Raw genomic sequence first — 13,117 nt, 5'->3', positions numbered from 1 at the left:
TTCCTAACAACTACTCAATTCAACACAGCTGCTAGCAGTTTTGTCTCAGATGTACTTGTGAACAGTACGAAACAACAGCAAATTAACACTTGTGAGACGTTTTAAGAATACAACCTTATTCAAATACTCTGGTTTATTCATTGATCCCCTCTATCCCAGAATATTCAATTACCACTGAAAAATTAAACTTTGAGCAATAGAATGTTTATTTTCACTACTACGAATATGTCGAACTTGTTTAATATGTGTAACAATTATTAGAACTATTGGTCATCTTAAATACTTCAAGCCATTGAGTTTACATCAAAAAACATAATACCAAACAATATTCTGAAGGTGATTATAAGTTAATTATTTTATTTATTCATTTCAACACATAAATATTGGTACAAAGGGGCAACAAATACATATGCGCCACACAATAACAATGAGAATGTGAAGTGGGTATAAGAAAAAGGAGAACAATAACGAACAGAAATTAGTGTGTGATAGTGAAATAATAATGGTGGGAGGAGTAGTTCAGTTACTAAAGGTACAACCAGAAAGAATTCTTCCAGTTAAAGAAGATAGTTAAAAGAAATTACAGCAGGACATAAGCCACTCTGGCTTTCACTGTGCGTGAATTGATCTTGTTACTCACGCCACCACCAGTACTTATGCAGCTACACAGATACAAGAAATTCCTGACTACTTCTATCCGCTCACTAAATAGGTGAGTGCATGATCAGGGTCTTGACAGTCTTGTAAAAGTACGTTACATTTCGAAGCTGCAAAGCACATATTATACCGACGGACACTAATCGCCAACTGATTAGATGCAGTTTGCATGGGCTTGGGTATCATCGCACAGTAAGACAGTATAATCTACATACTCAAGGTCGAGAAGTCTTTCTCCAGGCAACAGATCCACACTACCACTACCTACATCTATCAGAACTGTCCCCAGAAAGTCATCGGTGGCTAAGTTGTAAAGGAATGGTGAGATTGGGCAACCCTGTCTAGCCCCACTGCTCGAATGGAACAATGGAGGTGGTTGTATGCCCTCACCCTGCCTGAGGTGTTTGTATATAGGGCCTTTAATATGTAAATAAACTTCTCGGGCACACCCCTCTTCAATAGGCAATCCCAGAGAACAGTCCTGTTCAACGAATCGAAGGCAGCCCTGATGCCAAGAAACACTACGATTGTTGGCCTTTGATAAGTATGACGGTGTTCTAACATTTGGCGGAGGGTGAAAATATGATCAATACATCCTCGACCAGAACGAAAACCAGCCTGCTCCTCACAAGTCAATTTTTCTCAGGTTTAGAACAATCTACGAATTATGACTGAAGCAAATAGTTTGGACGCAATCGGAAGTAGACTTATCCCCCGATAGTTGTTACAGGAACGACGTGAACCCTTTTTAAAGATACGAACAACTATCAACTCATCCCATGATGCTGGAACACTCTCTAACTGTAAAACCTTTCTAAACAACCCAATCAGTTCCTTAACCAGAAAGTCACCACCATCTTTGAAAGAGACCGGAGGTAAGTCATCTGGGCCTGGTGGTTTGTAGCAGTTCAAGAGTTGGAATTCCTTGCGGACTTCCGCCTTGTTAAGTCGGTCAATCTTGACGGGTTATGGAAGGCAGGACAGACTGACGACGTTGCCAGCGTAGCAGACCAGTTGAACTGCTCTTCGAAGAACTGCCCAGAATCCAAGACGTCTACGGATGCTGTTAATTGTTATCTCGTAATTTTCACAGATTATTACGCTCACATCAGACTTCTTGCTGCCAGTGACTCGAATGACTTGGAAGAGCTTCCAGCAGTTACCAGATGCAGCTGCTGCTTCCAGCTCATTAGCACGCTCCGACCACCAGACATCTCAGTCCTTACGCAAGCTTTGCCTAATTTCATAACGTAAAAATCGCTTTTTATGGTCAAATTCGCGGTCACCCAGAGTAGACCGACGGGCTTCAATGAGCCTGAAGAAACACAGCGCTTATAAGTAGGACGTTTCGCGAAGTCGCAAACGACTTTACTAGTGATTTTCATGGCGTCATGCGATTGATTCAGGACTGGACCTGCGTCAAAAGCTGAACTAAGGATAGGGAGTGAAGTAGTCGAACGCGTCGACAACTTCACGTTTCTCGGAGGTCTGATCAGCCCCAATGGGTTGGTGTCCAACGAAATCTCTGCACGGATTCGAAGAGCTCGTCTGACTTTTGCCAACTTACGTCACCTATGGAGAAGGCGAGATATCCATCTATCAATTAAGGGACGAGTATATTGATCAGCAGTTCGTCCTTTTTCACTTTAAGGCTGCGAAACGTGGTCATTAAAAGTAGAAGATTCTCGTAACTTGCTAGTCTTTTATCACAAATGTCTTAGAAATATTGCTCGCATCTACTGGGATCATCGGGTAAGTAATAGTGAGGTTATATTCAGGGTATTAGGGAATGATTGTAAATGAGTTGTTGAGGTTGTGAATCTTCATCGACTGAGATAGTTGGGCCACGTGTTACGTATGCCTGAACACAATTACCACGACGCGCAATGCTGACTAGTGTTGGGGATGGTTGGAAGAAACTTAGAGGTGGCCAAACCAAAACGTGTCATCAGTCCTTGGAATCACTAACTTCTAGTCTTAGTCATGTTGGTAGATGCAGACTACTTGGTTGGGGTCCACGTGACTATCGTAATCAATGGTTGAAGACTCTGAGTGACATGGCTCAGAATCGACCACAATGGTGTAGGTGTATACACTCTTTATCCTCCCTCAAACTGTGAGATTAAAATTACTTCATACCAACTAATTCGTTCTTCCTGTAATATATCCCTATACGCAATCTTTTTCAATACATTACTACCATTGAGTTGACTACTTCTGTGAATCCGGTGTTCATCTTGCTGTGCTAGTCAGGTATGGCAACTTGGACCGATGCATATATGTGCCTGGTCCTACGTTGTAGCTGACTGACTGCAACCAAGGCTCATTCATACATTTTGGTGGGATTTCAGCTAGCTCGGTTTGATATTTAGTTGCAGCAGGAGCTGCGACCAATTTACTGACATCAATCCGTTTAGGACGATGGATTTGTTGGCCACTAAGGTAAGATTGGTTCAAACAAGGGCATGATGACATTCCAGACAGGTACTCCAAGAGGAGCGGCAGTATTGTACACAACCAAGCCAGTGGTAGCTGATCGCGATGTGATAAATCTGAGTCCAGGCTTGAGATGCAAAGGGAGGACATCAGGTGGCACATCGGCGACGACTGTCCCGGTAGTTAGTGCTAAGCCTAAACAGGTTATATGTGCGCACAGTTGCAGTAGACGGTCACCGTTACCTGACCTGCGACCAACAAGACCCCATCGACCACCTAAACAGTTCTCTTCTGTACCTAGGCGCCGACTTGAACATTCAAGTTTCCGGCTAGTACCATAATATCTGTAGAACGCACTTTGTGTAAACGAACACTTAATTGGTAGTACGACTCATACTTGATCATATCCGGGCTGCCATCTATCGGAGCATATGCGGCGATGACGAAAAGACACCGTTACTCACATCGATTTCTTCACACTTTGATAGAACTTTTTAATCTAACAGCACATAGGCGACTGTTAATGGTGATCCAATCGATCAGTGCTACCTCAGCTCTAGCGCTTAGTGCGACACCAACGCCAGCAAAACCCGACGAAGATACTACAAGGTCCCCGGATAAACGCACATGAAACACGCTTTTCGAAGTGACAGATGGATAGTGAATATGCAGTACTTCACTAGTGTCTTGAATACGGGTTTCGGATAGACAAGAGACGTCAATATCAAGGCTTTCTAAAGACATAGCCAACCCTATCTGTTGTCCGATCTGCATTAGTGTGAGGACGTTGAGGTAAGCCAGTTTGAATGGTATTCGTAGTCGGTGGTAGCATCCAACTTTTGACCAGTCAGTGACTCGAGATCGTTTAGATAGGACAGGGTTTACAGCATAGATGAGCTGCTGTATAAGTTTAAAAATAAGAAGACAGAAAGTGAGAAAAGAAGAGAATAGACGTAGTATATAGAAAAAATAAAAGTGAATGTTATCAAATGAATTTGAATCGAAGCAAGAATAGTATTTCCACTACTAATCGTCATTTGTGTAGGGGCTGTGATACTGCCCGGGTGCCCAGACCGAAGCAGGTGGTTTTCTTAAGGAGCTGCACCCGAAACCTTCGTTGTAAAGGTCTAATCCACAAGAGAGTGGAGCAACGTAAGGAGATGCAGTCCCATGGTAGCCGGTGACCAACGATTGGTTCATACGACATTTGTTCCTTCAGGATACTGGAGCTCATGTGCACCATTTGTTTGAAATCAGGGTTTTTCAACTCCTAGGTGGACTCTCCATGTACACTAACCCGGTTAAAGCGCCGGACATTCGCTTTTCGTCCTCTGAATTTCGTAAACAGCATTCCCGCTACAAGAAGGCAGTGAATAGGACTTCTCTGAGATAGGTTGTATACGCGTGGCCATGTGAGAGTATTTCGAGAGGGAGAGCTGACTCTCCCCATCTTCCGCCGTACCAGGGAATAATTTAGTGATGAGAGAAGCCAAACGCCGAACTAAGTATCGGGTTTATATATATTTAATATTTTCAGCAAGTGTATGATAGAAGTTATCAGTCAAAGAAGATTGACAAATCTGTGCACTAAGCTGATAATTTATAACTGTGAAATCAGTGATAATGAACGAGATCGCTTCCTATTATCTTCTTCCCTACTAGCTAACAAGAGACAGAAGCCTAAACTTGTTCAAAAGAACAGGGTATAAAAACAATACATCATTTCAGACTACTCATCAAAAGAAATGGTCACTAAACAATTATTCAGTAATCCGTTACACCACTTGCAGCATAATGTATCTAAGACGTTTATGTACATTTCCAAATAGCTTTCTACCTATTCATTATACAGACGATACGTTTATAGGAAATGTATGATTTTTAATGAACAAAATGTTAAGTACAAAATTTTTTTTTAAATTAACTATTTTAAGTTTATATTAACAGGTAGTGTCATACCTTTTTATGAGGACTGCTAATAATATTTATTGATAAGTGAATGTTGTTTTCATTCAAAACTAAATAATTTTAAATCGGAGTTCAGAAAATCGAAAAACTTGGAGAACAGCAGCTAAAATAGCGATTCTTCAGAAATAAGAATGGAAAAAATTATTTGCTTATTACGAATTAACAACAGTCACGAAGATAATAATTGAACTTACCCTGGAAAACTTTGCTAAATCCCAGCGAGGAACTTTCACAACACAGTAATCCAAACTAGGTTCGAAACATGCTGTGGTGTGATCACCAGTTACACTGTTTGTAAGTTCTGGGAGACTCCTACCCAGGCTAAGTTTAGCAGCTATATAGGCTATAGGATAACCAGTGGCTTTACTAGCGAGTGCAGAGCTTCTAGACAGTCGGGCATTTACTTCAATGATGTAATAGTTCAAAGAATGTGGGTCTAACGCAAACTGGATATTGCATTCACCAACAATCCGCAGATGACGAGCAACCTAAAATTGAAAATCGAAATATGTACAAGCAAATTACATAAATGGTATTATTGATAACTACAACTAAGAGATATGTGAACCAATCGTGAATCATAGAATAATAACACAAAGAAGAACTAAGGTCTCATGACAAAGAATATCAATTAAACTATGGTGAAGCTTATTAGCATAATGGGTTAAGGACTAATAAAAGAAGACTTACTTTAATTGCAACAGACCGTAGCATATAATACTCAACATTCGAGAGTGTTTGACTTGGTGATACAACAATAGATTCCCCAGTATGAATGCCTACAGGATCGACATTTTCCATATTACAGACTGTAATACAGTTGTCGTAAGCATCACGTATAACCTAAATAAAAAATGTTAGTTATAATATCATACAGTAGGAGAGGATGTAACTCAGTATAAGTTTACTGATATTACAGTATGATTAGTAATATTTTAATAAAAACTAACCTCATACTCAACTTCTTTCCACCCCTTTAAGGATTTGTCGATGAAAATTTGAGTCGTCTGAGCCAAAGCTTTACCAGCCAGTCGTTCTAGTTCAGTAGCGTTTTCAGCAAACCCTGACCCCATTCCTCCTAATGCGAAGGCTGCACGTACAAGTACAGGATAACCAAGATCATTTGCAACTTTGACCGCATCCTACAAATATTATAGATGATAATCAGTCCTTGTTAACTAATAAATCAAACATATGTTTTGGTGTTTATTTTACTCAAAAAGAATGATTCAAACTGATGAGAACATAAAAACACTGACACACCTGTACAGAGGTTGCTGCATTTGCTGGAGCAACTTTTTCTCCTATAGCCCGCATAGCTATTGCAAATAGTTCTCTATCTTCTGTTATTTCAACGGCAGATATGGAAGTACCCAAAATTCGACAATTATATAAATCCAACACATTTGATGCCCCTGAATCTTCACCTTTAAGATCCGAAATTAAAGAACTTGATCTAACTTTTGTCAAAGCGAGACCACACGACAAGCTAGTTTGGCCACCGAAAGCTATCAGAAGACCATCCGGACGCTCAGCTTTTATAACGCGGGCAACAGAATCTGGGGCGATTGGAAGTAAAAATATCTGCAAGGGTTCAAGGTAATAAAAAACATGCTATGATTTTATTTAATTATAATTGAGAAAAGTATAAATTGGCAACGAAACGACGTAATATAACGAAATTCCTACTGCTCACCATCAATATTTCTATAACTGATAGGTCACGACAAACCGGAAACTTTTTGGAAAACATCACACAACACTTTCTTGTCAGTATCCTTTTCCACTTGCTTACGAAGTGATTTTTCTGTTCATGAAAGCGTCATAAAATAGATCAAAACAGATCATCGTCTATTTTTACTACGGAGTTTTACTGCTGATTGGGAAGACCGTCTCAAAATTAGAGACACGTGTGAATGAACAATTCTGGTTTTCATGAATATACAAGAACATGGTGCCAAGTCTCTTCCAGTCTTAAAAAACTTTCCTATCAAATACATGTAGGATGAGAGATAAGACTTAGCATAAAAATTGACTTTAGACATAGTAGCGACTGACTAATATCTTTAGATAACAGACAATTACAAGACGAGTGATTATGGTCGGTATTTTAATAGTTGAGCAAAACAACTCATTTTGCAACTACACAGCTACAGTTAATGTTGAGTGTCCCCAAATGCCCTGATACGGCCGGGAGTGGGGAGAGTCCGCTGTCCCTCTCGAAATGCTCTCACATGGCCACGCGTATATAGCCTCTGCCAGGGAAGTCCTACTCACTGCCTTCTCGTGGCAGGGGTGTTGTTTACGAAAATGAGAGGACGAAAAGCGAATGTCTGGAGCTTTAACCGGATTCCAAACCAATGATGCACATGGGCTCCAGTATCCTGCGGGAAAAAATGGCGTATGAACCGATCGTTGGTCACTGGCTACCATGGGACTGCATCTCCTCACGATGCTCCACTGCCTTGTGGGTCAGACCTTCAGGTCGAAGGCTCGGGGAGTAGCCCCCTAAGAAAACCACCTGCTTCGGTTTGGGCACCCGGGCAGTATCCTAGCCCTCACACATATCGAATGAGATTTGTGTGGCGCATATGTATTTGGTGCCTTCTTGTACCAATATCTATGTGTTAAAAATAAAAAACAAAATAAGTAAAATGTTGAATACGTGCCGAATCGTTCACACAGAAGCTATCAGATAAAACTAGGATAAGAATAATCAAAACCATCAGAGCTAGTGTGAATGTAAGGAACTAACAAATAACACATTGGAAGAAGAGAATAAAAACTTATTCCATGAAGTCTTACCTTATCAGCCATTCCTTCGGTCGTCTGTACAGTTGCAATGTTCGAATTGATTAGTAACGTTTGAACACCTTCTTCTCGAAGGGCTTTAAGAGCCTGACTACCAGAATAATCAAATTCCCCAGCCTGACCAATTGACAACCCGCCAGAACCTAGAAGCAAAACCTTTCTTGGTTTATTGTCTTTACTGCAAAGCACTCTTTCGAATTCCTCCTGGTTATAGGAAATGTGCCTCGTTAGATGATCACTTAGACTCTGTCCACCGGATGATCGGATCTACAAAAAGTGAAGCAAAGGACGATAAACTTGAACAGTAGTCCTGTTGAAAACACAACAGAATCGCTAAAACCATATACGTTTTTCAAAATGTTAGGCTAATTAACTTACGTAATTTAGGAAAACATCAAATAAAAACTCCAGGTCGCTTGGTCCAGCCATATGTTCAGGATGAAACTGAACAGTCATCCATGGATAAATGTAATGAGCAAGACCTTCATTTGACTGGTCATTTTTATTCCGAAACAATTCATACCAGCCATCCGGAATATTTTTAGTGTCAACTGCATATCCATGATTCTTTGGGAACAAAAAAATAATTCAACGCCAATAAGCTTAGCTATGAAAAGAATAATAAATATACTACAAGATAAAATGACATCACTATATTTTATAAGGCTAACCGAAACCAGATAATTATTTAATTTAACTAAATCTAGTTAGTATACTCAAAGCCGTAGGGTACAATAGTTTTATATCTAGTCGTCTACTGGAAATGAGACGTCAAAGGAACATGAATAACCCAACTCCAGTACTTTTATACTAGGTATTACGAGGGTTAATGTTCAACTAGTTACGTCCACATTTTTACGCTTGGCCCATACCCGATCGCTTTAACGACAGGATTGGTTCTTTTCTAACTAAAAAACGCTCAGAAATACTTAGTTTGTCACTTACGTCATTGAAATACTCATGGAAATTTCGCTTTGTAACTCGTCTGGCTATCATCTTTAAATATATACAGGTTGAAAATTATTTTGTTTACACGATTCAGTTGAGTCAAAATGTGTTAATCAGAAAGATATAAACTTTGTATCATATAACCTTTAAATTCTCAAGGAACCACTCGTTATCTTCGTTTGACATTTACTAAAAATCTGTGTTGTTTAAGACCAGAATTCCACGTCTAGCACTTACATAGTTATTCAGTGGTGGTTGAGGAAACTATGTAGGATATCGCTATTCTACTGTAACTAAAACTGACTTCTACTTCGTACAATGAAAGCATTATTTGACCGTTAGAGTATGTGCTACTTGGTCAGTTGATCGCATTTTAGGTTAGTAAGTCAGCTTATAATAGTCGGGTTTTATGTCAAGCATATATAAAGATGAAGGTTAGCTCATAAGGCCTTCATTGTCTGTTCAGTATGTTTGCATAGTATTTTACGTAAGTTATCAGTGAAGTTGATGGGATATGAAATAGGATTTTCAAGATATAGATGATTTTTAAGTGTTGTCTTTCTGCAGTATAATCGTATTGCGCAATTTTGGCGTATCTAATAGTCTGATTGTTTTTACTAAAGTATTAAGCATATGTATAAATTTATCTTATTGGTATGGGTAATTTGCAAATATAGTTTAAAAGGTGAATAATTTTAACGTTATCTGCAACATTTATTAAAACTTGACCGAGGAATACCTTGTATGTGCAGATCAGCCTCAACAAACTCGGCAGTTTTTATGGTTATTATAACTATTCCATTCCGTAAATGTACCATACAATACCAACCGTCGATGAAAAACTGCTCATGAAGTCCAAACATTATAAAATTTTTAAGACAAGAACAGCACTTTTACGAGAACCCTCCTATAAGACTAGATAACTGGACAAACCACTTAAACAATTGAGTAGAAAGGCTACTTTTATCAGAATACCAATAAATGAAGTATGTGATAAGCAGGATATAATTTGCCGTAGGACTTTACCTTACCACTGAATGTCTTAAACTAGAGGACTTTCTAAAACAATAAAATTAAACTGTACACATTTGAAAATTATCTTACCTGACTGGTTATAAAACAGCGTCCAGTGGGCAAGTGAACACAAGGTTGGTTGTGACCCCTATTCCCGTATTTCATTTTGTATGTTTTGAAGCCACATGCTAAAGCAACTAACTGGTGACCTAAGCAAATGCCAAATAAAGGTTTTTTTGTGGTCATCCATCCTCGAATTTGGTCAATAATACCCTTACATTGAATAGGGTCTCCAGGACCATTACTAATAAATAGTGCATCATAATTTGTTTCGGTTTTAGTCAAGTCACTTGACCAGGGCAAAACCGTCACCTAAAATAAATTATCGAACAGATATTACAAAATACTGTTGGACGATAAAATATGTGGAACAGAAATTTTAAGTGAATCTGACGTTATATAAAGACTTTTTAAGTGAAACAGCTTTGAATACAAATGCTAATATCTGATGAAAACTATGAAAGGAACTAGGACAACTAGAAACTGACTGAGCAGTGCGTACCAAACACTGTAATCACTAGTTGGTTTATATACGTTGTCATTGTGTGAAAAATGCTGGTGGAGCACTATTAAATACCCTTCGTCCCCCAATTTTAATGGGTTGACATCATCGTACAAAAGTGAGCTACATTATCTCTACAGTTGCTAAAAATAAATCATTTAACGTCAAAACACCTTAAAATATGAAATGTCTTCAAAAAAAATAACCCAATACAGAACAGAAGTATAGGCTTCCACACAAACGTAATACAGCCTTACCTTTGCACCTCTCTTAACAAAACAACGTATTTGATTGAACTTCATGCCGCAATCTAGTGCAGCGATATGAACATCACCATGAGGGTTGAAAACTTTGATATCAGTTCTGCTTACTTCTGAAACTAGATTGTTTTTAGCAGGGTCAATCCAATCCAATGTTTCTGGACGTAGTGAAAGGGGAATAATTTTCCCCAGAAGCGTACCTAAAAACATCAAGCGACCAATAAAAATCAAAATACCATGTTGTCTAAGCTTCAGAGTTAGGGATCGCGTATCGATTCCACTTATACACGTAACACCACTTTCATATAACCAATGACTAAGTGACTTGACTGCTGAAAAGTGAGAAAACTCTTCACACAATTCAGAAACAATTAGCCCTTTAGCATATATTTGTCTTGATTCAAACCACCTAGGCAAACCGCATTCATCAACATCGTCCGGTGATGGAACACCATAATTACCTGAGAGATGAAAACGTTAAGGCGGCTTACCGATAGATGGATACGTTAGTACCAGTAGTTGGGAATGGTATGATGGGTCGGTCAAGGATTCTACATAACCCACCATTCCTGTCTGAAAAACCACTTCCCCAGACTGGGGAATCTTAGCACCATACAAGAAGCCATTGAATACAGAACCATCTTCTAATACCAGAGCACCAGCACAGTCACTATTCGACATAGTTGATCCACCAACGTCAACCACGGGAAGTTGACGGATGTTTGAAAAAACGGCAATAAGTGCATCAAAGACCTTGTAACTTTAAACAAACAATCTGAGAAAATTACTGTTTACAGTCACGAATATCTTTAAAATACGGACTAAAAATAGAATAAAACGGTTAAAATAACAATGCTGTCTTATTAAAATTACTGTATGTTTCTATTATTCATTAATATAGGGAAGAGACACATGTCATGGAAATTGACTAGTGTCGACTCATTCCTAGGTGGAAGCCACCCCAATAATCCAGAAGTCTTCTAGCCCTTACAAAATCTTCAGTCTATAAGAACCTGCAAAATTATCTCTTGCTGATAAACCTGATGCATCAAAATAACTAGTTAAAGTGGTTCAAATGGTTGTGGACGGAATAGAAGAAGCTTTCGCTAAACAGGATTCCGTGTCTAGTGGCTGTGGATCACCAATACCTACAGGCAAGAACCTATGTATATTATCGATAAAAGAGGAAAAAGAAACAAAGTTGGTGAGTCATAGTGAGATACTATCCTTAGTCCTTCAGAATATGTCAAGTTTTCTCTTAAAGGACTTATGGGAAGTCGCTTGAACTAACTCAGCCGGTAGCGAATTCCAGCATGTGACTACTCTTTCGGAGTAAAAGATGTGTCTACAATCCGTTCTGTTGAGTTTTGTTTCCTGTTTCTGGGTATTACCCCTAAGGTATGTGTTGGAATTGAGCTTAAGTAGGTGTTAATGTGGATGTTCATAAGTATTTAGAATTATGTAAGTTATTAAAAGGTCACCTCTAAGACGCCTGAACTCTAAAATGTAAAGGTTTAGTGATCGAAGGCGCTCCTCATAAGGCTTGAATTTGAGTCTCCGAACTAACTGTGTGACTCGTCGTTGGATACGTTCCAGAGTGTCCACACACATTTGGAGTGAGTGAGGAAACACTATGTTTTCATACTCTACACGGGGACGGATGAAACTGTTCAATTGGTTCAAATGGTTGTGGACGGAATAGAAGAAGCTTTCGCTTAACAGGCTTCCGTGTCTAGTAGCAGGGGATCACCAAATCCTCCAGGCAGGAACCTGGGTATATGAGGGGGAGTACTATGTTTCCGTACTCTAAATGGGGACGGATGAAACTATTGAAGATTGTATGGAAAGTTCGTCCGTCAAACTGTCCAAAAATGCGCTTCAACGTTACCAGTGCAAGGTTTGCTCGGAAGGCATTTTTGTCACAGTTAGCGTAAGACCTCAAATCGTAGGGTACCAGCACCCACAAATCTTTTCCAACTTGGGATACTTCTAGAGGGCAGTCGCCTAAGTTGTAGCTGTAGTCCGCAACATGTCTCAGATGGACTAATTCAAACTTCGAAGTGTCAAAGATAAGTCCGTTATCATCTACCCAACTTTGAAGTCGAGTTAGATTCCCCTGAAATGTCAGTATATCCACTTGGTTACTCATCTCTATACAAAAATTCACATAATCAGCGAAAAGTAATACATCTGACGATACCTGTTGTGGAAAATGCTACATCGGGACCGCAATCACTAATCGTATTGGCCGGCTGGAACATCTAAGGGCCTGGTTTAGTTTGAAGTTGCATAATCTTCCATTTATTGTCAAGTGGGGTTACGGGTTCTCTGAGAATCAAAGTGTGGTGATGAAATAATATATGATCCACTGTCAGACAATCACTTTTTTGAATCTTCGTAAATAGCATGCCACATTGTTGGGGCTAGGCCATACTTCTTGTTAATAAGAAGACATAGAGAT

General features: G+C 39.3%; 1 protein-coding gene across 2 annotated transcripts in view; it reads right to left on the bottom strand.

The window, feature by feature from the left end:
- The window catches only part of MS3_00005261 (uncharacterized protein), a 43,374-nt gene extending 31,977 nt beyond the window's left edge, over positions 1–11,397 (bottom strand). For both annotated transcript variants that reach the window (XM_051213289.1, XM_051213290.1), the window contains exons 1-10: positions 11,148–11,397; positions 10,893–11,117; positions 10,654–10,856; positions 9,925–10,206; positions 8,251–8,439; positions 7,867–8,139; positions 6,325–6,645; positions 6,012–6,203; positions 5,752–5,904; positions 5,256–5,549 (exon numbers count right to left, since the gene is read on the bottom strand). In XM_051213289.1, coding sequence (XP_051069253.1) covers positions 5,256–5,549; positions 5,752–5,904; positions 6,012–6,203; positions 6,325–6,645; positions 7,867–8,139; positions 8,251–8,439; positions 9,925–10,206; positions 10,654–10,856; positions 10,893–11,117; positions 11,148–11,337 — 2,322 coding nt within the window. In that variant the 5' untranslated portion in view covers positions 11,338–11,397. The remainder of the gene's footprint in view (positions 1–5,255; positions 5,550–5,751; positions 5,905–6,011; positions 6,204–6,324; positions 6,646–7,866; positions 8,140–8,250; positions 8,440–9,924; positions 10,207–10,653; positions 10,857–10,892; positions 11,118–11,147) is intronic.
- Positions 11,398–13,117: the final 1,720 nt, after the last annotated feature.

This window comes from Schistosoma haematobium, chromosome 3 (assembly GCF_000699445.3).
Source record: "Schistosoma haematobium chromosome 3, whole genome shotgun sequence".
Lineage (NCBI taxonomy): Eukaryota > Metazoa > Platyhelminthes > Trematoda > Strigeidida > Schistosomatidae > Schistosoma > Schistosoma haematobium.
The sequence above is the reverse complement of the archived record's forward strand: the minus strand, read 5'-3'. Positions and strand labels throughout refer to the sequence as shown.